Source organism: Desmodus rotundus, chromosome X, assembly GCF_022682495.2.
Source record: "Desmodus rotundus isolate HL8 chromosome X, HLdesRot8A.1, whole genome shotgun sequence".
Lineage (NCBI taxonomy): Eukaryota > Metazoa > Chordata > Mammalia > Chiroptera > Phyllostomidae > Desmodus > Desmodus rotundus.
Genome location: NC_071400.1, coordinates 44,543,967 through 44,571,274, shown reverse-complemented (window position 1 = coordinate 44,571,274; position 27,308 = coordinate 44,543,967). Strand labels below are relative to the sequence as shown.

At 40.3% G+C, this 27,308-nt stretch overlaps 1 protein-coding gene across 2 annotated transcripts in view; it reads left to right on the top strand.

Moving 5' to 3' along the window:
• MORC4 (MORC family CW-type zinc finger 4) overlaps positions 1 to 27,308 on the top strand; it is a 79,198-nt gene that overhangs the window by 42,796 nt on the left and 9,094 nt on the right. For both annotated transcript variants that reach the window (XM_053917235.2, XM_053917236.1), the window contains 3 exons: positions 8,337 to 8,405; positions 8,813 to 8,864; positions 10,249 to 10,424. In XM_053917235.2, the coding sequence (XP_053773210.1) occupies positions 8,337 to 8,405; positions 8,813 to 8,864; positions 10,249 to 10,424 (297 nt within the window). The remainder of the gene's footprint in view (positions 1 to 8,336; positions 8,406 to 8,812; positions 8,865 to 10,248; positions 10,425 to 27,308) is intronic.

The following is a 27,308-nucleotide window of genomic DNA, read 5'->3' as shown; positions in this document are numbered from 1 at the left end:
AGTTGTTCGTAGTAATTTCCTACAATCCATTGTATTTCTGTGGTATAAGTTGTAATTATTCCTCTTTCATTTCTGATTTTGTTTATTTGGGTCCTCTCTCTTTTTTTTTCCTTGATGAGTCTGGTTAAAGGCTTGTGAATTTTGTTTATCTTTTGAATGAACCAACACCTGGATTTATTGGTCCTTTGGGTTGTTGTTTTCGTCTCTATGTCATTTAGTTCTTCTCTGATCTTGGTTATTTCCTTCCTTCTGCTTGCTCTGGGCTTTGTTTTTGTTTTTCCTCCAGTTCTTGTAGATGTCGGGTTAGGTTATTTGAAATACTTCTATCTGTTTTATGTAGGCCTGTATAGCTATGAACTTCCCTCTCAGGACTGCCTTTGCTGTGTCCCATAAGTTTTGGACTGTGGTGTGTTCATTTTCATTTGTTTCTGGATACATTTTGCTTTCTTCCTTGATGTCATTGATAACCCATTCATTGTTTAATAGCATGATATTCAATCTCCATGAATTGGAGTGTTTTTGAGTTTTTTCCTTAAGGTTGGTTTCCAGTTACAAACCCTTGTGGTCCGAGAAAATGCTTAATATGATTTCAGTTTTCTTAAATTTGTTGAGACTTGTTTTGCTTCCTATTAAGTGGTCTCTCTTTGAAAATGTTCCATGTGCATTTGAAAACAATGTGTATTTTGCTTCTTTGGGATGAAAGCTTCTATATATGTATCAGTTAAGTGCATTTGATCTCGGGCGCTGTTCAGTGCTGCAGCATCCTTGTTGATATTTTGTTTGAAAAAACTATCCATCTTTGACAGTGGGGTGGTAAAATCCCTTACTATAAGTGTGTTGCTGTCTATATCCTTCTTGAAGTCCTCCAAGATTTTCTTTACATATTTGGGTGCTCCTATGTTGGGTGCATACATGTTTACTGTGTTTATTTCTTCTTGATGGATTCTTCTCTTGAGTATAATGAAGTGTCCTTCAGTGTCTCTTTTTATGGCTTTTGTTTTGAAGTCTATTTTGTCTGATATAAGTATTGCCACTCTGGCTTTTTTTCCCTCTCTGTCCATTTGCTTGGATTATTTTTTCCAACCCTTCACTTTCAGTCTGTGTAGGTCTTCTGTTCTGAGGTAGGTGTCTTGGAGGCAGCATATTTGTTGGACATGTTTTCTTATCCATTCAGCTACTCTGTGTCTTTTGATTGGAACATTTAATCCATTTTCATTTAAGGTTATTCTTGATAGGTATTTATTCATTTTCCCACTTTGTACCTGTGTTCCTCTCTTCCTCACTCTTCTCCTTCCTCTTCTTATAGCAGTCCCTTTAGCATGTCTTGCAGTGCTGGTTTCATGGAGGTGTATTCTTTCAGCCTTCTTTTGTCTGGGAAACTCCTTATTTTGCCTTCCATTTTAATTCAGAGCCTCACTGGGTAGAGTACTCTTTGTTGCATGCCTGTGATTTTCATAACTGGGAATATTTTTTGCCATTCTCTCCTGGCCTGTAGTTTGTATGTTGAGAAAACTGCTAGTAGCCTTATTGGAGCTCCATTGTATGTTACTTCTTGTTTTCCATTGCTGCTTTTAAGATTCTCTCTTGGTCTTTAAAACTTGGCATTTTAATTATGATGCATCTTGGAGTAGACTGCTTTCAGTTTCCCTGATTGGGACCCAGTGTGCTTCCTGAACTTGCATATTTTTTCCCCTCTCCAAGTTTGGAAAGTTTTCCATCATTATTTTGTTAAAGAGGTTTTCTATCCCTTGCTCCTTTTCTTCTCCTTCTGATATTCCTATGATTCGAATGTTGTTACATTTTGTGTTGTCTTGCAGTTCCCTTAAACTATCTTCATATTTTTTTTTTTAGTCTTTTTTCCTGCAGCTGCTCTACCTGCGTGTTTCTACCTTGTCTTCCAGCTCACTAATTTGTTCCTCTGCTTCATCCAGCCAGCTTGTAATTCCTTCTGGTGTGTTTTTTTATTTCAGAAATTGTATTCTTTATTTCTTCCTGGTTATTTGTTTTTTTTTTTTTTTAAATGTTTTCCTTATTTATTTTTAGACAGAGGGGGAGGGAGGGAGAAAGAATGACAGAGACGAATCAATGTGTGGTTGCCTCTTGCACATCACCTACTAGGGACCTGGCCTACAACCCAGGCATGTGCCCTGACTGGGAATTGAACCAGAACCCTTTTGTTTTCAGGTTGGAGCTCAATCCACTCAGCCACACTAGCAGGGCCTGGTTCTTGTTTATAGTTTCTATTTCCTTTTTCTTTCTTTTTTAAAAATTACTTTATTGTTGTTGAATTACAGTTGTCTGCATTTTGTCCCCATCACTTCCCCCCCACCACTTACCTCCCACCCCAGCCAAACCCACCTCCCACCCTTGCTTCCACCCTCCCCCTTGGTTTTGTCCATGTGTCCTTTATAGTAGTTCCTGAAAACCCTCCTTCCCACTCTCCCCTCCCCCCTCCCCTCTGGATATTGTTAGATTCTTCTTAATTTAAATGTCTCTGGTTATATTTTGTTTGTTTTTTATTTTGTTGATTATATTCCAATTAAAGGTGAGATCATATGGTATTTGTCCCTCACCGCCTGTCTTATTTGACTTAGCATAATGCTCTATTTCCTTTTTCATACTACTGTAGTTCTCACTCAGTCCTTGTAGTTGAATGTGAGTTTCTTGAGAATCCTTATAACCACTCTTTTGAATTCTATCTGATAGTTTGCTTGCCTCTATGTTATTTACCTCTTTTAGTGGGGAGTCTTCCATTCCTTTTGATTGCAAGTTCTTTCTTTGTCTCCCCATTTTAGGTGGCTGTTTTTGTTTGTTTCAGTGCTTCCTGATGCTCTGCTTTGCTAGCTGTCTTTGTAGGAACTTCTATGGTAGGAGTTCTATGGGACTCAGTGTTGTGGTCTCTTTGATCTCCTTGTCTGGATACTCTAGGGTTGTCCTTTCTTTTGTGTATATGGGCTCTCTTGTTGTACTTGAGTTTTACCTGTTGGTGGTTCCTTTGTTGGGGGATTCTCACCTCCAGCAAGTTTATTGGTGTTCATAACTCTCACCTTATTATGTGTGTGATCAGTGGCAGGGGGAAGGTGAAATGGAATAAGATAGCAGGAGAGTGTTATATGGGATTTACAGTACCAATGAGTAGAGAACAGTTAGGAGATCCTTTGGTGAAGTACAGTGATTACTGTGATATTTCACCCACCTAGCCACTCTTTATAAAAAGGGAAAAAGAAGCCCTGGCTAGTGTGGCTCAGTAGATTGAGTGCCAGCCTACAAATCAAAGGTTCGCCATTTTGATTCCAAATCTAGGGCACATGCCTGGGTTGCGGGCCTGGTCCCTAGTAGGGGACGTGCAAGAGGAAACCACACACTGATGTTTCTCTCCCTCTCTCTGCCTCCCTTCCCCTCTCTAAAAAATAAATAAAATATTTTTAAAAGGTTGAAAAAGAGATAAGACACTTATTAGAAGGGAGAAAGGATATGAGCTGAATCCAGAAAACAGGGCACTTGTGAGTGGTTAGATGGTGAGATATAGTGAGAGTAAGGGATAGGAACTAGGCGTAATGTGTGAGAGCATAAAGTTAACCACAACAGTAGTAAAGTTCAGGAAGACAGTGAAATGGGCCAAGACCAGGGAGTGCTGTGTAGGATTTACAATAATATGGAGCAACAATTATTTACAAAATTATAGGAACAACAATAATATGACAAGAAATATATGATCTGAATAAAAAGAATAGAATAGAAAGTAAAAGACCAAGAGTAGTGTGTTATTGGAATACAAGTAAAATGAAAGAAGAAAGATTAAAATGTAATGAGAAAGAGAGAACAAACAATACCAGTCAAACAATGCAATTAAACAAACAAAATGAAGAAAACTAACAGAAAGAAGAGAAATAAAAAAATAATAAAATAAATAAAATAACTAAAAAATAATAATAAAAATGAAAAATAATATGCAAGTTCTGTAGGATAGCAAAGTGAAATTTGTCTCAGTTTCCCATTTGGCATTAGCTTTCTGATGTCTCTCTGGTTCTGTCTTTGGTTCTTTGGTCCTTTCACAGCTCCAGGTCTTATTGTCTCACACTCAGAGGGGGAAAAAAAGCCTCCTGCTGATGTTAAACCTGCCAAGCAAGTTCTGTGTCTTCATTTTTTCTATGGGCGGGCAGAGTGTGGCTGGGCTTCGCTCTTTTCCTTTCCTGTGGTTTTTCAAGAATGGGGGCTCAGTCTGGACTGCAATATTCACAGGTGCCCAGCCTCCAGCCCAAGCCCTCAGAGTGCTGCCCTGCACCCACTGTCCATCTGAACTCTGAGACTCTCTGGGTCATGGTCAGTCACAGCCCAATGTTTCTCTCATCTCTAGGTGTCTCCCTGCTCCCCAATTTCTCTGGTACTGTCCAAGCTAGTGACCAGGGTCCAGGGTGGGGAACGCCCCTGGCTGTGTGTCTCCCACTGCATCTTTATCCTCACAGCAACTTCAAGCATCCAGGTTTCTCCTAGGCGGGACTGGCTTCCTTGCTCTGGGGGAGGAGGGAGCTGCAAATTTAGGATCACTGACCCGGCTCTCCTCCAAAAGTCCTATAGCAGCAGGGACTGAGGCCATAGCCACCAGACTGCAGTCCTAGGAACAGAGCCTGGTGACTTTCCCGTCTGCCTACAAACTTTCCTTACCATCTGTTTTTTAAAGTCCTCTTCCATTTTTCGCCTCCAAACTTCATAGAGGCTGGGATTCTGTTTGCTGTTCACTCTGTTCTTCAGAAGATCAGCTAGGAGTCCCAGTTGGGTACATGAGCAAGTGGGTTAAGCTCCCACCTACCTCACTGCCATCTTCCAACTCCCCCTACATGTTTGTCTTCTTAATGCACTGTATGTTCCTTGTAGCATTGAACATCTAGATAGTTCCTGGCATGTCCATGGGCATTCATTTCAATTTATCAGATATTTTTTTTATTTCGTTCAGTAGTCACATAGATTTAAAATAATAACTCAGTTTGCTTCATTTCAGTGGAGATGCAATTCCTTTTCTCCTCAGGACAAATGCTGATAGAAAAAAAAATACTAGGTGCTCTCACTCCCAGGAACACAGCCAAGGCCATTCTTCCCTGTCAGGCATGCATCTCCTAAACTCTGAGGGTTCCCATGAAACTTGCAACCAGGGGAGCAATGGGCAGTGACAGCTCATCCTGGGCTAAGCCCCTGAGCCTGTCTCCAGGGCTCTCTTTTTCTCTGACTTTCCATTAAGTCAAAGCCGCCCCACCTAGGATCTCTCCAGTTGTTTCTTCTATCCCAAGTACTTCCTTCATTTCACTGTTCCCAGCTTTAATAAGAGTACGCTCAAGATATAGAAAAAGAAAAAAGGTACTAAAACAGAGTATGTTGTTTTAGAAAAAAATGTTTTAAATGGAGGAAATTAAGTAAAGAAAGTCTAGGTCTGGAGAACCAAGATGGCGGCGTAGGGAGACACACTGCGCCTCCTCGCACAACCAGAACTGACAGAAAATCGAACGGCAAGGGGGTCCGACACCAAGGAGATAAAAAATAAACATTCATCCAGACCAGTAGGAGGGGCAGCGACGGGCAGCCTGGGCAGAGAGGACTCGAGTTGCCATGGCGGGACCTAGACTGGCAGAGTGTGGGACGAATGGGGCAGGCAGTCTGACCACTAGCAGACCCCACAGTCACGCAGATAAACGGAGAGGGCCGGACTCAGAGTGGCAGAGAATGGGGCAGGCAGAGCAGCGGGTAGCAGACCCCCCCGGACCCATCGCTCATAGATAACTGGACAAACGGCGAGGAGCAAAGCAGACCTCGTAACCCAGGGCTCCAGCTCGGGGAAATAAAGCCTCAAACCTCTGAGTGAAAACACCTGTGGGGGTTGGGGCGGCAGGAGAAACTCGCAGCCTCACAGGAGAGGTCGTTGGAGAGACCCACAGGGGCCTAGAGCGTGCACAAGCCCACCCACTCGGGAATCAGCACCAACGGGGCCCAATCTGATTGTGGGTAGCAGAGGTAGTGACTGAAATCCAGCAGAGAATGGAGCAGGCGCCATTGCTCCCTCTCGGCCCCTCCCCCACGTAGAGCATCACAGCCCAGTGACCAGTGTTACCCCGCCCTGGGGAACACCTAAAGCTCTGCCCCTTTAAGTAACAGAAGCACCAAGACAAAAAAACAAAAAATGGCCCAAATGACAGAACACTTCAAAGCTCCAGAAATAATTCAACTAAGCAGCGAACAGATAGCCAACCTACTGGATGCACAGTTCAAAACACTGGTAATCAAGAAGCTCACAGAATTGGTTGAATTTGGTCGAAAACTAAATGAAAAAATGAAGGCTACGCTAAGAGAGACAAAGGAAAATGTAGAGGGAACCAATAGTGAGGCAAAGGAAACTGGGACTCAAATCAGTGATGTGGACTAGAAGGAAGAAAGAAACATCCAACCAGAAAAGAATGAAGAAACAAGAATTCGGAAAAATGGGGAGAGGCTTAGGAACCTCCAGGACATCTTGAAATGTTCCAACATCCGAATTATAGGGGTACCAGAAGGAGAAGAGGAAGAACAGAAAATTGAAAACTTATTTGAACAAATAATGAAGGAGAACTTCCCCAGTCTGGCAAAGGAAATAGACTTCCAGGAAGTCCAGGAAGCTCAGAGAGTCCCAAAGAAGCTGGACCCAAGGAGGAACACACCAAGGCACATCATCATTACATTACCCAAGATTACACAGAAGGAGAGAATCTTAGAAGCAGCAAGAGAAAAGGACACAGTTACCTACAAAGGAGTTCCCATAAGACTGTCAGCTGATTTCTCCAAAGAGACCTTACGGGCAAGAAGGGGCTGGCAAGAAGTATTCCAAGTCCTGAAAGGCAAGGACCTACATCCAAGATTGCTCTATCCAGCAAAGCTATCATTTAGAATGGAAGGAAAGATAAAGTGCTTCTCAGATAAGGTCAAGTTAAAGGATTTCATCATCACCAAGCCCTTATTATATGAAATGTTAAAGGGACTTATCTAAGAAAAAGAGGATAAAAAATATGAACAGTAAAATGACAGCAAACTCACAGTTATTAACAACCACACCTAAAACAAAAACAAAAGCAAACTAGGCAAACAACTCGAACAGGAACAGAATCACAGAAATGGAGATCACATGGAGGGTTGTCAATAGGGGATTGGCAGGGGAAGAGAGGGGGGAAAGGTACAGAGAATAAGTAGCATGAATGGCAGGTAGAAAATAGACAGGGGGAGGGTAAGAATAGTGTAGGAAATTTAGAAGCCAAAGAACTTAAAGTATAACCCATAGACATGAAGTATAGGGGGGGAATGTGGGAGGGAGGGGGTGGGCAGGATGGAGTGGAGTGAGGGGGGTGAAATGGGACAACTGTAATAGCATAATCACTAAATATATTTAAATAAATAAATAAATAAATAAAAGTCTAGGTCTGTAATGAGGAAGCATGCCTTCATATTCTCCAGCTGTGCCTAAGCATCTCTCTATGGAGAGCAACTGGGATTGTGATTAGAATATGGGACTGAGTGCCTTAAGTCTCCTTTCTTGAATCCTGCTCTCCTATGGATTTACACTTAGTTCAGGAAACATAGCCTCCAGGATACTTTGCCACCCTATAAAATGGGTATAGCATAGGGTTTCCAGTTATTGGTAATTTTTATTTGTTTCTAGGATTTCTTTGGACCATTGAATGCTTTTTCTAGTACTGCTTTCAGTTTTTACTCCTCCAAAATTCTCTTCCTCATGCTTTACATTTAGTAAATATATGTATATCTTTTCATTTGTAGAATCCTCCTTTTTCTTCTCTTTGCTAGTCTCTCCTCTGTTCTTTTAATAATGGAAGCTCCTATTTCCTTATTGCTGCTTTCTATCATAGCCTTTCATTTTCTTCTTCAGGCATCTTTACCTGGTTTAGGAATTCTCATGCTTCTAGACTGCATCTTGGGAATTACTTTCTTAGTAAATGAGAGGCAAGAGCAATATTCTCTCTGTGTGGAGTCTCAAGCAAGTCTGTCATTTCTTGAACTTCACTGTGTAGGACTAGAAGTTATGCTTTGTGCTGTCCGCCATAATGTGAATGTTGTAGCTGTCAAGTACTTCGAATGTCTTGGGAGACAAGTGATATGTACCCCCCAAATAATTAGATGATGCTATGCCTTGAAATAAGAATTGCCACTCATTAACCTACACAGAGGTTTTGTAATGTGGTTGGATCTGAGCTTTATAAGGTTAGAGGGTTATTAAGCTGCCTTGTCACAGTTGTGAGAAAGGAAAGGGTAAAAGCAAAGGACACATTTAGTTTCCAAAACATGATTTCTTCTCTATACTGCAGGAGATGCTCTGTTCCAGAAGAACAAGAACTCACTGATGAAGACCTGTACTTGAACAAAGCTAAGAAACAGTTGAGTATACCTAGAGTGGTGTTCTGTGTCATACAGTAGAGGAGGCTGACCCTTCCTAATAGAGCAGGGAGGTCTGAAAAGGATGATTTTTTTATTTTTTGGTTTTTAATGATTTCCTTCCTCACCTCTCTGTTCCCCAAGTTCTTTATTCCTTCTAATAATCTCCTGAGTTTCTCAACTAGTAATTATCTTTAGTCTTTCTCCTCCTCTCCCCCTGTCTCTTTCGATGGGGCAACTGGAATTTCTGTTTAGTGGCAGAGTTTAGGAAGGCAACCTTACCTTGAACTCAGTGAGGCCCACACTATTTCTAATTTGGAAAGAATATCAAAACCTAAATCTACAATTGGTAATCCATTTTAGACTGAGGAACTTCATGACTGAACTAAATAGCACTTTTATCTTCTAGAGATCAAACTGTTGAGAAGAAGAAGGTGCCAATGGAAAATGAGAACCACCAGGTGAGAGACGGTTCTCTCTCTTCCTTTTCTCACACAAAATTTTCCCTAACAGAGGATATAGGCTGAAGGAAGCAGCAGTCTTGAAAGCTGCATAGAAATAATGAACCATTTATTCTGCTGGTATTTTTTTTCATTTGATCTTTTGATTTTTCTTTAATCTGTTGTTGCTGATGTTCAGATCACCAAAATCAGAAGAGCCAAATCATTTATTTCCCAGATTTGGATTGAGTACTGATTCTGAACAGTGTTTATGTCACATTCAGTCTAACAGAATGTTCAGGGTTATGTTCCATTCTCATATAGGCTGCTTCTGTTGAGTGTCTGATTTTCCTCAGTTTTCTTTCTGCCAGGAGTAGGCAGGGGTGATTATTCCTCCTTCCTTTTGGGAAGAAGGGGTGGTTCTTTGTACCCTTCCCCCATCCCTGCTTTCAGGCTGGCTGGCTTTATAAAGACTCTGCTGTTTTGAATTTTCAGGAGCACTGTCTCTCGGACATGGTTGCCCAGCTCCGGACGCTGAAGGGTGCAATAAGGTTGGCCGTCCTTTCAGGGACACTTCTTTCCTGACAGCCACCATAGCACCCATATCTCTCTCCCCCACAACCTTGCCTTTCTGCATGATTTTCCTGTTGATCCTCTTTCTCTGAGATATCTGCTAGTCGCATGTTAGATTCACCTTCCACCCACTCAGTCAGGTTAGGTCAGACTGGTGAGGATAGAGGCAATTTAATACTAATTCTTCTTTTGACAGTCTACTGAGACCCAGGTATATGAATATTCAGGTTTTATGCCCTACTGTCTTGGCTTAATAGTCTGATCTAGAGATTGGGAGATGTCCTGATACTGCCCTGTCCTCATTCAGTTTACCTATCCTTTATATTCCTTCATCTTCGTCATTCATACTATTTTCATAAGCTGGCTGCCCCCCAAGATGCCAGATGCATGTCTCTGTGTGCGTGCACTATGAATAAGTGTTAATGTCTTGCATGCATTTTTCCAAAACCAGCACCGACACATTGCTGCAATGCTTCTTCCTTCCATCTGTACCCCCATCACAGATCTAAGAAGAGTGAAAATCCAGCCTTAACTGGATCACAAGAGAGAATTAGACACTGACTAGGGGGCCTGGGTTTATGTTGTGGGTGGGATGACTCTAGAATGCAATAAGTGAGTTGGGAAGGTGTGTTGGCCTCCAACTGATAAGGTTATAATTGAATGTGCCTGGGTTCCATTTTCTAGTGTACATTACTGTATGCTAATTGTTTTGTGTATGAAACAGTTCCTTTTTCTTTGGTCAAGTGTTCTTTCCTAGCGTCAGAAGGATAACACATCCTTTGGTATTTAGTTTGAAATTGGGATTTTTATACATCATATTTTTCTTTGCTAGGTATTCACTAACCCACTCAATATCCCTACTATTCAAGATATGGATGAATTAAATAATAAAACAATTGGATATGAGGACATTGATAGCCCTAGCCGGCTTCCATCTGTTGGAGAAGAAAGCAAAACACCTGTTTTTCAACTTAAGCCTCTGGATTCCAGTGTTTTTCAGTTTTCCAGGTGGGTAAGAAACATAGTCTCTCTTCAATAATAAGCCTCAGGACTTGTTTTCCTGTAAAGAAAGTTGGTATGGTTATCGTGTTTATGTTTTTACTAAGGTATAGCATGAAATTCAGAAGGATAAATACCATTTTGGGTTGAGAGAATTCTATGTTGCATGTACCCCCAATTATGCAACATTATAACTACTATTTCAAATCTGTCTGTCCTTTTAATTTACTTTTTTGGGGTGATCATTTGATAAATGCTTTTTTATATATTATATATACACATTATGTAGGGAATTGTGCAAATGAAATAATAGACATGAACACTCTTTGAAAAGCATGTGATATTCAAAAGTAAGGTAAAGTTACGGAGATAAGCATTGTTTCTTTCCTTAAGTTTAGGAACATTGAAGCCCTGTGGGTTACCACAGGCCTAGCACATTTTTAAAAAATTTTTATTGTTAATCAATTACAATTGTGTGCCTTTTGTTCCAATCCCTCCACCCCACCCCAGCTGAACATATCTACCTCCCCCACCTCCACCATCCCCCTTGAATTTGTCCATGTGTCCTTTATAGTAGTTCCTGTAATCCCCTCTCCTCACTGTCCCCTCCCCACTCCGCCCTGTCTATTGTTAGATTGTTCTGAAATTCAATGTCTCTGGTTATATTTTGTTTCCTTTTTTCTTCTATTTATTATGTTCCAGTTAAAGGTGAGATCATATGGTATTTGTCCCTCACCTCCTGGCTTATTTCACTTAGCATAAGGCTCTCCAGTTTCATCCATGCTGTTGCAAAGGGTATAAGCTCCTTCTTTCTCTCTGCTGCATAGAATTCCCTTGTGTAAATATACCATAGTTTTTGGATCCACTCATTTGATGATGGGCACTTCGGTTGCTTCCACTACTTGGCTATTGTAAATTGTGCTGCTATGAACATTGGGGTGCATAGATTCTTTTGGATTGGTGTTTCAGGGTTTTTAGCGTATAATCCCAGCAGCAGAATTGCTGGGTCAAAGGGCAGTTCCATTTTTAGTTTTCTCAGGAAATTCCATACTGTTTTCCACAGTGGCCTCACCAGTCTGCATTCCCACCAACAGTGCAGTAGGGTTCCCTTTTCTCCAAATCCTCTCCAACATTTGTTTGTGAATTTGTTTATGTTGGCCACTCTGATCGTTGTGAGATGGTACCTCATTGTGCTTTTGATTTGCATCTCTCTGATGGCTAGTGATGCCGAGCATCTTTTCATATGTCTTTGGGCCCTCTGTATGTCTTCCTTGGAGAAGTGTCTGTTTAAGTCCTTTGCCCATCTTTTAATTGGGTTGTTTGTCTTCCTGGAGTGGAGTCGTGTGAGCTCTTTATGTATTTTGGAGATCAGGCCCTTGTCTGAGGTATCATTGGCAAATATGTTTTCCCATACTGTTGGTTCTCTTCGTAATTTACTGCTGTTTTACTTACCCATGCAGAAGCTTTTTATTTTGATGAGGACCCATTTGTTTATTCTTTCCTTTATGTCCCTTGCTTTAGGGGACATGTCTGTGAGGATGTTGATGCTTGGAATGTCTGATATTTTTCTGCCAATGTTTTCCTCCAGGACATTTATGGTGTTCCAACTTATATTTAATTATTTTATCCATCTTGAGTTTATTTTTGTATATGGTGTAAGTTGGTGATCGGGTTTCTTTTTTTTGCACGTAGCTGTCCAGATTTCCCAACACCATCTGTTGAAGAGGCTGTTTTTGCTCCATTTTATGCTCCTGCCTCCTTTGTCAAATATTAATTGACCATAAAGACTTGAGTTTATTTCTGGGCTCTCTGTTCTGTTCCACTGGTCTATGTGCCTGTTTTTATGCCAGTACCAAGGCTGTTTTGATTACAGTGGCCTTCTAATACAGTATGATATCAGGTATTGTGATCCCTCCTGCTTTATTCTTCTTTCTCAAAATTGCTGCAGCTATTCAGGGTCGTTTATGGTTCCATAAGAATTTCTGAAATGTTTGTTCTATATCTGTGAAATATGTCATGGGTACTCTAATAGGGATTGCATTGAATCTATAAATTGATTTGGGTAGTATGGCCATTTTGATGATGTTAATTCTTCCAATCCATGAGCATGGTACATGCTTCCATTTGTTTGTGTCTTCCTTAATTTCTTTCTTCATTGTTGTGTAGTTTTCTGAGAACAGATCTTTAACATCCTTGGTTAGGTTTATTCCTAGGTACTTTATTTTTCTTGTTGCTATATCAAATGGGATTTTTTTTCCTGATTTCTGTTCTGCAGTTTCGTTGTTGGTATACAGGAATGCCTTTGATTTCTGAGTATTGACTTTGTATCCAGCTGTTTTGCCAAATTCATTTATTAGGTCGAGTAGTATTTTGGTGGAGTCTATAGGATATTCCATGTACATTATCATGTCATCTGCAAGCAGTGACAGTTTCATTTTTTCCTTACCAATTTGGATGCCTTTTCTTTATTTTTCTTGTCCAATTGCTGTGGCTAGGACTTCCAATACTATGTTGAATGGGAGTGGTGAGAGAGGGCATCCTTGTCTTGTTCCTGATCTTAGTGGGAAAGCTCTAAATTTTTATCCATTGAGTATGATGTTGGCTGTAGGTCTCTCATATATGGCCTTTATGATGTTGAGGAATGCTCCCTTTATTCCCACTTTGCTGAGTGTTTTTATCAGAAATGGGTGCTGTATCTTATCAAATGCTTTTTCCGCATCTATTGATATGATCATGTGATTTTTGTCTTTGCAGTTATTGAAGTGATGTATTATATATATTGATTTACAAATATTGTACCATCCTTGCATCCCTGGGATGAATCCCACTTGGTCATGTTGGATGATCTTTTTATTGTATTTCTATGCGGTTTGCTAATATTTTGTTGAGTATTTTAGCATCTATGTTCATCAGCAATATTGGCCTGAAGTTTTCTTTCTTCGTTGTGTCTTTATCTAGTTTTGGGATTAGGATGATGCTGGCTTCATAAAAAGAGCTTGGGAGTCTTCCATCAGTTTGGATTTTTTCTAATAGACTGTGAAGGATAGGGGTTAGCTCTTCCTTAAATGCTTTGTAGAATTCTCCTGTCAAACCATCAGGTCCAGGGATTTTGTGTGTTGGGAGTTTTTTGATGACTGCTTCAATTTCGTCTGCTGTTATTGGTCTGTTCAGGTTTTCTGCTTCTTCATTCAGTTTTGGAAGATTATATTTTTCTAGAAATGTGTCCATTTCACCTAGGTGTTCAAATTTCTTGGCATACAGTTCTTCATAGTAATTTCTTACAATCCTTTGTATTTCTGTGGTATCAGTTGTAATCTTAACTCTCTCATTTCTAATTGTGTTAATTTGGATCCTCTCTCTTTTTTTTTTTGATGAGCCTACTTAGAGGCTTGTCGATTTTGTTTATCTTTTCAAAGAACCAGCTCCTGGATTCATTGATCCTTAGAATTGTGCTTTTAGTTTCTATGTCATTTAACTCTGTTCTGATCTTGGTTATTTCCTTCCTTCTACTTGCTCTGGGCTCTCTTTGTTGTCTGTCTTTTTAAGGTAGGCCTGTATTGCTATGAACTTCCCTCTCAGGACTGCCTTTGCTGTGTCCCATAGGTTTTGGGTTGTTGTGAGTTCATTTTCATTTGTTTCCAGAGAGTTTTTGATTTCTTCCCTAATATCGTTCTTGACCCATTCATTGTTTAATAGCATGCTATTCAGTCTGCATGAATTGGAGTGTTTTGGTTTTTTTCCTTTGGGGTTGGTTTCTAGTTTCAGTCCCTTGTGGTCAGAGAAAATGCTTCGTATGATTTCAATTTTCTTGAATTTGTTGAGGCTTGCTTTGTGTCCTATCATGTGGTCTATCTTTGAAAATGTTACATGTACACTTGAAAATAATGTGTATTTTTCTTCTTTGGGATGAAAAACTCTCTCTATATATCAGTTAAGTCCATTTCATCTAGGGTATTGTTAAGTGACACAATATCCTTGTTGATATTTTGTTTGGAAGATTTGTCCATTTCTGATAGTGGGGTGTTAAAGTCCCCTACTGTAATTGTGTTGCTATCAATATCTTTCTTCAAGTCCTCCAATATTTTCTTTATGTATTTGGGTGCTCCTATGTTGGGTGCATATATATTTACAATGTTTATGTCTTCTTTGTGGATTCTTCCTCTGAGTATTATGAAGTGACCTTCTGGATCTCTCTTTATGGCCCTTCTTTGGAAGTCTATTTTGTCTGATATGAGTGTTACTACCCCTGCTTTTTTTTCCTGTCCTTTTGCTTAGAAAGTTTGTTTCCAGCCCTTCACTTTCGTGTTTTGTCCTGAGGCGGGTCTCTTGTAGGCAGCATATGTGTGGGTCATGTTTTCTTATCCATTCAGCTATTCTATGTCTTTTGATTGGAGCATTTAATCCATTTACATTTAAGGTTATTATCGATAGGTAGTTATTCGTTGCCATTTTTTCTTAATTGTGTTGCTCTCTCTTTCTCTTTTCCTTCCTTTCGTTAAAGCAGTCCCTTTAGCATCTCTTGCAGAGATGGTTTGGTGGAAGTGTATTCTTTTGGACTTCTTTTGCCTGGGAAATTCTTTATTTGGCCTTCTATCTTGATTGAGAGCCTTGCTGGGTAAAGTAGTCTTGGTTGCAGGCCTCTGGTTCTCATTACTTGGAATATTTTTTGCCATTCTCTTCCCTTGGAGTTATTCCATTGAGAAGTCAGTTGCTAACCTTATTGGGGCTCCCTTGTATGTTACTTCCTCTTTCTCCCTTGGTGCCTTTAAGATCCTCTCTTTGTCTTGGAATTTTGACATTTTAATGATTATGTGTCTTCCAGTGGGCCTCTTTGAGTTCCTCTTGCTTGGGACTCTTTGTGTTTGCTGGATTTGGGTGACTTTTTCTCTCCTCAGATTAGGGAAATTTTCCATCATAACTTTTTCAAATAGTTTTTCTATCCCTTGCTCTTCTTCTCCTTCTGGTATTCCTATTATATGGATATTGTTATGTTTCATGTTTTCCTGCATTTCCCTTAATCCCTCTTCATCCTTTCTGAGTCTCTTTTCTTGCTCATTCTGAGTGTTTTTTTTTCTACTTTGTCCTCCAGCTCGCTGATCCGATCCTCTGCTTCATCAAGTCTGCTTTTCATTCCTTCTGTTGTGTTCTTCAGTTCAGAAATTGTATTCTTCATTTCCACTGACTCTTGTTGATAGTTTCTATTTCCTTTTTCATGTTGATATAGTTTGCAGTGAGTTCATTGTAGTTTCCCTGTAGTTTCTGGTAGTTCTCTGTGAGCTCAGTGACCTTCCTGATAACCACTGCTTTGAACTCAGAATCTGATAGTTGACTTGCCTCTTTTTCAGTTAGCATTCTTTCTGAGGCTTCCTCCTTTCCTTTCATTTGGGGGTTGTTTCTTTGTCTTCCCATAGTTTGTGAAACTCTTCTTTTTAGCCTCTGCTTCTTAAATTGATCTGTTCTGACTCCCTGGGTTTATGGTATGAACTTCTATGGTAGAATGCCAGTGGGATTCTGTGGTGCCGTCTCCTTAATCTCCTGTGCTCACTGGTCTTGAGCTGACTTTTCTGAGTCTATCACGGTCTAACTCTGGTCTTTTCAGTGCTCCAGGTTTTATTGTCTCACCAGGTTTTATTGTGGGAAAAGGAGAAACAAGGAAAAAAAAGAGAGAAAAAAAGGAGAAGGGAAGGAGGGAAAAAGGGAATAGAAAAGGAATGGAAGGAAGGAAGGAAGAAAGGAAGAAGGGATAAAAAAAGATTGGAGGAAAGATAAGAAGGAATTTTAACAAAAATTAAAACAAAAACATAAATAAAAGAAGGCAGGAAGAAGGAATAAAAATGGTAAAGGATGGAAGGAAGAAGGAATAAAAAAAAAAGGACAGAAAAGCAGAAGGAATTTAGGGGGAAAGGAGACGAAAAAAACATCTTCTGCTGGCTTTAAACCAGTCAGGTTAGTTCTGCTGGTCTTCCTGTCTGTGAAACGGGAGGGGGTGGTTGGAGGGATTGGTTTCTTTTTTCTCCCTTCCTGAGCCACACTCTTTGCTGTTGTTCAGCCTCCAGTTCAGTTCCTCAGGGTCCTTTTGCTCCACACTATGCCTTTAGTTCACCAGTTGTGCTGTCCTTGAGTTGCACCAGTTAAGGGCAACTCACACTCCCCCTTCTTGCCCTTTGCTGTCTTAGATGCTAGGGGTCTTGGTGCTCTTACAGGGTAGTTTTGCCCCCTACTGGGTCAACTCTTTCCAAGGACTGCAGTCTCCCCTATCCGTGCAGCTCCCCTCTGCTGGGCGTTTTGCCATCCTCCTAGAGAGCTAGTAGGCCCTGCAGGGCTCTGTGCACAGGGCCTAGGTGGGATTTGTTTAGAACCATTGGTTTTAGGTGTGGTTACCCTTGGGCAGCCAGGCAGTTGATGGGGTTGCGCAGCAGAGCCGCAGCTTGGGCCTGTGGGACAAACACTGATCTGGGTGCGCACCCTTCCAAGATTTCAGGTGTGGGCGCCCAGCCGGGGTTTCATGTGTGGGCCCCCAGGCCACTGATGGAGGTGTGTGCCCACCTAGGCCTTTTGTGTCTGTGCTCGCAGGGAGCCGGGCTGCTTATCAGGGTGTGCTCCTGCCGGGAGTTTCAGTTGTAGGCGCCCAGTCCGCTGATCTGGGTGCACACAACCGGGCTTCAGATCTGTGCTGGGGATGCTTATCCCGCCTTCACAGTCCAGGGGCTGAGGGGGGTGGGGCTCCAAAAGCTGCGGCTGTTGTAGAGAGTTCTGTCACTAGCCGCTGAGTGCCTCTATTTTCTCTTTTGCTTTTCGAGAAATTCTTCCTATTGAAGCCCCCCTGGTCCAAACAAGCACCTGGCCTCTCACCCAGCCCAGCCTGGCTCTCTCTCAAGAATTCTGCAGCAGACCCTGTGCCCGGGCTGGGGGCTTCTGCCGCCCTGGTCCCTGAGCTTGTCCCAGGGACCTTATTGTCCTTAAGCACTCTTCTTACCATCAGATCTTTCAGTGTCCTCTATCTTTGGTCTACGATCTTCATATATGCTGGAGTACTGTTCGCTGTTAGCTCTGTTCCTCAGATCAGCTAGGTGTTTCACTGGTGCTGAGGGGAAGTGGACTCTGCTCCCACCTATCTCGCCGCCATCTTCTCCATCATTCTACGTTTTTAAAGGCCTAGCACATTTTGGCCACATATAAAAATAGCCATTAGAGGTTTATGCCTTTAGGACTGCCAGCCAAGATGGAGTCATAGGTAGATACACTTTGACTCCTTGTACAACCAAAAGAAGGACAACAACAAATTTAACAACAAAAAATAACCAGAATTAATCCAACTCTATGGATATCCAACAACCAAGGAGTTAAAGAAGAAACATTCATTCAGACTGGTGTGGGGACAGAGACGGGCAGCTAGGGCAGAGAGGCAGTAGTAGGTGGACAGGGCCGTCCCACATTTGCGTTCGGCTAAACCGATAGGAACAACCTGTGAGCAAGAGAGACAGCCCAACATAGGGTTCCAGTGTGGGAAAATAAAACCTCAAAACCTCTGGCTGTAAACACCTGTAGGGGTTATGCTGCAGGAGAAACTCCCAGCCTCACAGAAGAGGTTGTTGGAGAGACCCACAGGGTCCTAGAATTTACACAAACCTACCCGCCCGGCAATTAGCACCAGAAGGGCTCAATTTACTTATGAGTAGAAGGGGAAGCAAGTGGAAGTTGGTGAGCTCAGCAAGTGGCATTGTTCCTGCTTGGACCCCTCCCCCACATACAGTACCACAAAACAGCAATGTGGGTTGGCCCACCCTGGTAAATACCTAAGGCTCTGCCCCATACAGTGTAACAGACATGCCAAAACAGAAAATATGGCCCAAATGAAAGAACAGATCAAAGCTCCAAAAATAGAACTAAATAATGAAGAGATAGCCAACCTATCAGATGCAGAGTTCAAAACACTGGTGATCAGGATGCTCACAGAAATGGTTAAGTATGGTCACAAAATAGAGGAAAAAGTGAAGGCTATAAAAAGTGAAATAAAGAAAAATAACAGAGAACCAACAGTAAAGGGAAGGAAACCGGGACTCAAATCATAGATTTGGAGCAGAAGGAAGAAATGAACAGTCAACCAGAACAGAATGAAGAAACAATTCAAAAAAAAAAAAAAATGAGGAGAGGCTTAGGAACCTCCAGAACAACTTTAAACGTTCCAACATCCAAATTGTAGGGGTGCCAGAAGGGGAATAGGAAGAGTAAGAAATTGAAAACTTATTTGAAAAAATAATGCAGGAGAACTTCCCCAATCTGGCAAAGGAAATAGACTTCCAGGAAGGCCAGGAAGCTCAGAGAGTCCCAAAGAAGTTGGACCCAAGGAAGCACACACCAAGGCACATCATAATTACATTAAACAAGATTAAAGATAAGGAGAGAATCTTAAAAGCAGCAAGAGAAAAGAACACAGTTACCTACAAAGTAGTTCCCATAATACTAGCAGCTGATTTCTCCAAAGAGACCTTACAGGCAAGAAGGGACTGGCAAAAAGTATTCCAAGTCATGAAAGGCAAGGACCTACATCCAAGCTTGCTCTATCCAGCAAAGCATCATTTAGAATGGAAGGGCAGATAAAGTGCTTCCCAGATAAGGTCAAGTTAAAGGAGTTCATCTTCACCAAGCTGTTATTATATGAAATGTTAAAAGGACTTAAGGAAAAGAAGATGATCAAAAATATGAACAGTAAGACAACAAACTCACAACTATCAACAACCAAACCTAAAAAAAAAAAAAAACAAAACAAAACAGAAACAAAAGCAAACTAAGCAAACAACTAGAAAAGGAACAGAATCACAGAAACGGAGATTACATGGTGGGTTATCAGTGTGGAGGCGGAGTGGGAAGAATGGGGGAAAAGGTACAGAGAATAAGAAGCGTAAATGGTAGGTACAAAATAGACAGGAGAGGTTAAGAATAGTATAGGAAATGGAGACGCCAAAGAACTTATATGTATGGCCCATGGACATGAACTAAGGGGGAGGATGCTGGTGCAGAGGATGGTGCAGGGCAGATGGGAATAAAGGGGAGAAAAAAATGAGACAACTGTAATAGCATAATCAATAAAATACATGTTTTTAAAAAGTTCGTGTCTTTAAGCCTTGTAGTTCATTGTTTCCTAGAGTAAATTATTAGTATAACTTTATTTTTCAGGTTTACTTGTTCATCTTCTAGTTCCTCATCAATATTATTTTGTTAGTCTTTATAACAGGAAGGTACATACATTTTTTAAAGATTTTATTTATTTATTTTTAGAGAGAGGGGAAGGGAGAGAGAAAGAGAGAGAGAGAGAAACATCAACTGGTTGCCTCTTGCACGCCCCCAATCAGGAACCCAGCCTGCAACCCAAGCATGTGCCCTCGCCAGGAACCTAACTAATGACCTCTCCTTCCGCAGGCCGCACTCAATCCACTGAGCAATGCCAGCCAGGGTGGTCTTTTCTTTTTCTTAAATATCAGGAATATTTGAACCACTGAAAGATATGAGTGCTCCTATAGTGACATGAGACTGGATGGAGCTCATAACTCTTGAATAAGACTTGCTTTCTCCTCTATGTTATGCTTCTCACTTCTTGCAGAGCCAAGCCTTAGGGCAGGTAAATCTGTTCTCTAATAATAGAAACTTCTACAATCATCAATACTGTGACTATTAATTACGTGGTGGGTTGAACTTTCAATTGACCCTCTTCACTTTGGATACCTTCTTAACTAAGGATAGATGCAGTGAATACATGATATGGTAAAAAGGACTCCTGTTTTTTTCCCCAATGTTACTAATACTTTTCCTTGTTTCTTGCTTCTTAGGTGGGTCTTTTCGGCTTCTCATCTAGACAAACATCTCTACATGTGTGCAAGTTCCCTATTCAGTGATTCTTCCAAATTAAGCCCTGTAGATATTGGAAGAACCCCATGACCCCCCTGAACATGAACAAAAAGTCTCAAGAGGAAGTAAACCATTAGGAGCAAAACTAATTAAGCTCTAAAGGAATTAAATGAGAAATTGTATGCAAATATTTAGAGGTACTCAATAACTAATGATTGAATTTGAGTCATTTTGTAGGAGCAATTTCTAAGATAGAACTGTATAGCAGGGGGGTAGGTAATAAATATAGTCTAGTCAATATCGGGAGCTTGAACGTAATTCTACTCTGTTCCCATCTATAGTTTTCCAGCTCCCATTGTAGGTTGGGAACATTGTATAGTAAAGTTCTGTGTGTTTTTTTATTGTTGTTCCATTACAGTTGTCCCTATTATCCCCCCATTACTCTCCTCTGCCCTACCCACTCCCACCTCCCTAGTGCTGTATGTTTTTGAAGCACATTATTACTTTTCTACCTTAGTCTCCTTGAGGTGGTCATGTGTCAGAATTGCCACTGGAGTACCAAGGTATCATGGCTGTTGAAGGCTGTACTTTCCCCCAATGTGACCAATTTTCCTTTTTCATCAGTGTTTCTTTCATTACTCTATACTAACTTTTGGTAACCTGAAGGAGATTACAAATGCATGTGTATTTTATGAGTGCAGTATGTCAATACATCCATTGGGTGGCATACTTTATCAGTCTTTATAGAGATTTCTTTCTTTTTTAGCAGTTTTTTAAAAAAATATTTCTTTATTTTTTTATTCTTGTTTATGTTATTACAGTTGTTCCATTTTCCCCCTTCACCCCTTGCACCCAACATACCCCCCATATGCATAGTCAATCCCCCCGTTGTTGTCTGTGCCCATGGGTCTTTCATGTATGTTCTTTGACTAATCCCTTCCCCTTTTCTCCACAATTCTCCCCTCCCCCCTTTCTTCTAGCAGCTATCAGTGTGTTTCCTGTTTCCTGTTTCCAGGTCTCTGGTTCTGTTTTTCTCAATTTATTTTGTTCATTAGATTCCTTTTATAAATGAGATCATATGGCATTTGTCTTTCACAAACTGGCTTATTTCACTTAGTGTAATAGTCTCCAGTTCCATCCAAACTTTCACAACAGGTAGGAGCTCCTTCTTTCTTTCTGCTGCATAGTATTCCATTGCATAAATGCCCCACAGTTTTTTTGTTCAGTCATTTACTGATGGGCATTTAGGCTGTTTACAGCACTTGGCTGTTGTAAATAGCACTGCTGTAAACATCGGGGTGCAAAGGTTCTTTTGAATTGGTCTTTCAGGATGCTTAGGGTATAATCCTAGCAGTGGAATTGCTGGGTCAAAAGTCAGTTCCATTTTTATTTTCCAATTTCTATATGAGTCTTTGTGGAACTGCTGTGCCAAGAGTTGGGTTTGTCTGTAGAAGACAGGTAAAGTACTTTGACTCTGCATTTGTAGATTGAATTTGAGAATAATTTTCTCTCAAGAGAAAAAGATACCTGATAATTGATGTTGCTACTGATGTCATATGTTTTATGTAAGGTCATTTCAAACTACATATATAGAAGGATTCATATTGACTGGAAGGAGTCTGCCTGTTTATAAGGGAAAATGAAAGTGCTCAAGAGTTCAGTGAAATATACAGAGTTTTCTGATAAAACAATGTTAATGTAATTATCAGTTGAGTCAAGGGCTACAGAGTTTTCGTTTGTTATTATAAAACCCTGAAGGTGATAAAAGGGGCTTTGGGTCATGTAGTACAAGTCTGTAACTCTAGATAAAATAAAGCCTACACTATCCAAGAAAGGTTTTAAAATTTCCAGTAAGGTAGGTTATATGACCTAATAAGGCCTCCTGAGGTGTCGTTGGAAACAGTTTTATGAGTCTCATAAATCTAACAAGGGCAGGGGAGCACTTGCAATAGATAATAGATAGATTCAGCCAGTATGAAATAGGCATAAGCATTCAGGGAAAAACAACTTACTTCTTTTAAAGGAAACCATTCTTTGTGATCACTCATTCTACATATATTTGAGTACTTACTGTGTGAAAGACAGCATTCTAAGACAGTGATGGAATCAAAGTAAAGGAGCTTATGGTAGTCAAAGTTTTATATGTAAGTATCCCCAATACATGCTAGGTTTCATATGAGTAGTGCAAACTAAGGTCTAAAGTAGGCATAAGCATATGGACAAAGGAGAGTATTGGTGGTTGTAATTTATTTAGATATTTAGAGAGACTTTGAGTAAGTTATATGTAAAAGTCTAGTTCATGTTTAAGAGGATAACAAAAAAAATCCAAATTACATTGTAATGGTGGAAGAAAAGCAGAAACATTCTAGTGTGTTTAAATGAATATTTAAAACAAGAAATATGAGGTAGAAATAAAAGAACAATTTTTCTAATGAATAAGTTGATTTAGGGGCCAGTCTGAACATTTTAAAATATATTCTTTGAGAGAGATTTCCAGAATGGAGAAATGAGTGTAGTGTGCACCTTCACCAACAAATAACCATTTAACTGGAAAAAGTTATTAAACGAAAACAAACTAATCACTCTGAGTTCTTGGAAATTGTGCTAGGGGCATGCAGAAAATGAAGAAACATTTATTAAATCTCAGAAAGAACAGCAAGAGTCTTTGGCATTTAGCCCACTCCTATCCTCCTCCAAACTGTGTTTTATGAAAAATACTCAGGGACCTCTAATCCAGGTAGGTGTGATCAAGAAGTTGGGCCTCTGTCTTCCCCTAGTTCCTAGTTTACAGCTATGGTTTCACCTGGGAGAGGCAGGCCTCTAACATTTATCATATCCCCCAGTTCCATCTTGTAGAAGCTCTATTCCAGACAGACTCAAGAAGACTGGGTCTCTCTTCTCCTAGGCCAGTTTTCTCTTCCTCCATCCAGCCCCAAGTCAGGGTGAAAGCACCACTTAGGGAAGGCACGGTGACAATACTGGACTCCTTTTGCTCTAGCCCCAGCTCGTCTCTATGGTATAGGTTCATGCCAGAAGTAGCAAACCAGAAACCATCTGAGCACCTATTCATAAAAAAGGGTTTCGCTCTTGCCCTGGCCAGGTAGCACAGTTGGTTAGAGAGTCATCCCGATACACCAAGGTTAAGGGTTTGATTCTTGGTGAGGGCACATACAAGAGTCAACCAATGAATAAGTGGAACAACAAATTGATGTTTCTCTCTCTCTCGCTCCTTCCTTTCTCCCTCTCTCATTAAAACCAATACATTTTTTAAAAGTTTTTACTCTTAGAGAAGTGGGCCAATTTCCCTGCCCCCCCACCTCTTCCTTAGGGTGAGAGGCAGGCCTTAAAGATGAACTCCTTAGCTCTACCTGAAAGAACTAACTTTATCTGTAACAGATCATGGAGAATCCCATTCCTAAGGGCATTGTCAAGAATAAGGGAAATCTTGGTGGGGAACTACTAAGGGGGTACTCATAGCTCCACAATACAAGTTACAACAAGCAAAATAGTCTGGTAATCAGATGTTTGGTAACAGAGAGAACCAATGAAATAACATAGTCAAGAAGAGCTCTCTTGGTCATAGTCAACCCTGGGGGTTAGGAAGGCCATGCAGAAGCGCAAGGCTACACTCTCTCAGACCAGGGAATATAATGGACTTGAAAGCAGTCCCCAAACCTCACACAGATCAAACAACAAAGAGCAGGAGCCTCAGTGGCAGTAGGACCTTAAGCACAACCTCTAAACAACCACTGGCTGAACAGTAAGGTACTCTGACGCAGGGGTAACTCCTGGCAAGCCAGGCTGAAAATAAAATTACACATACCCTTGGCAATCTGGAAAACTGTGTGCATGCTCAAAGCTGTGCCTTCTCAGCAGTGATTGCAGAGGGAAAAGCCAAACTACTACTATATGGCTGAATGTGGGGTAGAAACATACATTTCTTTAACTGTAATAGCAGCCTCTAAGCCACACACACATACAGTGATAAGGGTAAAATTCTAACTAGCTAACAGGGCTTAGGCTAAACCTTTGACCAATAAGTGGCCTATGCTGAACCAGGGGTGACTCCTAGGTCTCCAGGTAAAAGATAAAAATCCAGAAGAAATCTGACCAGGATACTGCAGGAGAAATAGATTTCATGGAGTCAGTTCAACCAAGTCAGTAAATAAACAACCAAGCAAATAAATCAACCATTTAGGGAAATGGAAACAATGTACAGAGTTACTATACTATATCATCTAAAATATCCACTTGTCAACCAAAAAATTTTGAGACATGCAAAGAAACAGGAAAATGTGACCTGTACATAGGGATTTTTTTTTTTTTAAAGCAGGCAATAGGAACTGCTCCTGAAGAGACCCTGATGTTGCATTTAGCAGATGAAGACTTCAAAGCAAAGGGTCACTGGTTCGATTCCCAGTCAGGGCACATGCCTGAGTTGTGGGCCAGGTCCCTGGTTGGCGGCATGCAAGAGGCAACCACACATTGATGTTTCTCTCCCTCTCTTTCTTCCTCCCTTCTGTTCTCTCTAAAAATAAAATAAATAAAATCTTTAAATTTTTTAAAAAAGAACAGAGAGAAAAAAGAATGAAAAAAATGGACAGAATCTCAAACAAATATGGGACATCATTAAGTGCTCCAACATATGCAAATTAGGAATACAAAAAGGAGAAGAGAAAGAGGAAAAGGAGTAGAGAAATATTCAAAGAAATAATGGCAGAAAAATCCCAAATTTGATTAAAAAACAATCTACACATTCAACAAGGTCAAAAACTCAAAACAGGGCTTACAAAGAGATTCACAGCCAGATGTGTCATCATAGTGAAAATATTGAAGGCTGAAGGCAAAGAGAAAATCTTTTTTTTAATTTTTAAATTATTTTATTGTTGTTCAATTACAGTTGTCTGTATTTTCTCCCCACCTGTCTACCCCACCCCAGCCAAACCCACCTCCCTCCCTTACTTGACCCTCCCCTTTGGTTTTGTCAATGTGTCGTTTATAGTAGTTCCTGAAAACCCTTCTCCTCACTATCCCTTCCCCACTCCCCTCCGGCTATTGTTAGATTGTTCTTAACTTCAATGTCTCCGGTTATATTTTGTTTGCTTTTTTTCTTCTGTTGATTATGTTCCAGTTAAAGGTGAGATCATATGGTATTTGTCCCTCACTGCCTGGCTTATGGAAGAATTAGCATCATGAAAATGGCCATACTACCCAAAGCAATTTATAGATTCAATGCAATCCCTATTAGAGTACCCATGACATATTTCACAGATATAGAACAAACATTTCAGAAATTCATATGGAACCATAACGGACCCTGAATAGCTGCAGCAATTTTGACAAAGAAGAACAAAGCAGGAGGGATCTCAATACCTGATATCAAACTGTATTACAAGGGCACCCTAATCAAAACAGCCTGGTACTGGCATAAAAACAGGCACATAGACCAATGGCACAGAACAGAGAATCCAGAAATAAACCCAAGTCTTTACGGTCAATTAATATTTGACAAAGGAGGCAGGAGCATAAAATGGAGCAAAAACAGCCTCTTCAGCAAATGGTGTTGGGAGATCTGGACAGCTACGTGCAAAAAAGTGAAACTCGATCACCACCTTACACCATACACAAAAATAAATTCAAGGTGGATAAAAGACTTCAATATAAGTCGTAACACCATAAAAGTCCTAGAGGAAAACATTGCCAGGAAAATCTCAGACATTCCACACAGCAACATCCTCAGAGACACGTCCCCTAAAGCAAGGGACATAAAGGAAAGAATAAACATATGAGACCTCATCAAAAGCAAAAAGAAAATCTTAAAAGCAGAGAGAGAGAAAAAAAAAAACAACTCATATACAAGAGAATCCTACTAAGAATAATACCACACTTCTCCTCAAAAGCAATGGGGACTAAAAGGCAGTATGATGACAATCAAAGTACTGAAAGAAAGATTGTCAACCAAGAGTCCTTTATATTAATTTTTATTTATTTTAACTTTTTATTGCTTTTATCCCCTTTATTCCCCTCTTCACCCCTCGCAATCACCACATTGCTGTCCTTGTCCATGAGTCCTTTTTTGTTTTTGCTTGATCCCTTCACCCCCTAATTGCCCCACCCAGAGCTCTCAGCCTGCTCTCCATGTATGAGTCTGCCTCTACTTTGCTTATTAGTTCAGTTTGTTTCATTAGATTCTACATATGAATGAAATCATATGGTATTTGTCTTTCTCTGACTGGTTTATGTCACTTAACATAATGGTTGCCAGGTCCATCCATGCTGTCACAAAAGGTAAAATTTTCTTCTTTTTCATAGTTGAGTAATATTCCATTGTGTAAATGTTCCATAGTTGTTTTATCTACTCATCTACTGATGGATACTTGGGCTACTTCCAAAACTTGGCTATTGTAAATAATGCTGCAATGAATATAGGGCTGCTTGTATCCCTTCAAGTTAGTGTTTCAGATTTCTTAAGACAAATTCCCAGAAATAGAATTGCTGACTCATAAACCAGTTCATTTTTAATTTTTTGGAGTAACTCCATACTGTTTTCCACACTGGCTGTACCAATCTGCATTCCCACCAACAGAGCAAAAATGGTTCCCCTTTTTGCACATCTTCACCACAACTTGTTTGTTGATTTATTGATGTGATAGTCATTCTGACTGGTGTCAGGTGATATCTCACTGTGGTTTTACTTTCCATTTCTCTGATGATTAGTGACATTGAGCACCTTTTCCTATGTCTACTGGCCATCTGTATGTCCTTTTTGGAGAAGTGTCTATTCAGGTCACTTGCCCATTTTTTAATTGGGTTGTTTGTTTTTGGAGTGTTGAATTTTGTAAGTACTTCATAAATTTTGGATATTAACCACTTTACAGATGTATTGGCAAATATGTTCTCCTATTCCATGGGTTGTCTTTTTATTTTATTGTTTTCTTTTGCTGTGCAAAAACTTTAGTTTAATTTAGTCCCATTTGTTTATTTTTTCTTTTGTTTCCCTTGCCAAGGAGATATATCAGAAAAAAATATTGCTACAAGCAATGCCCA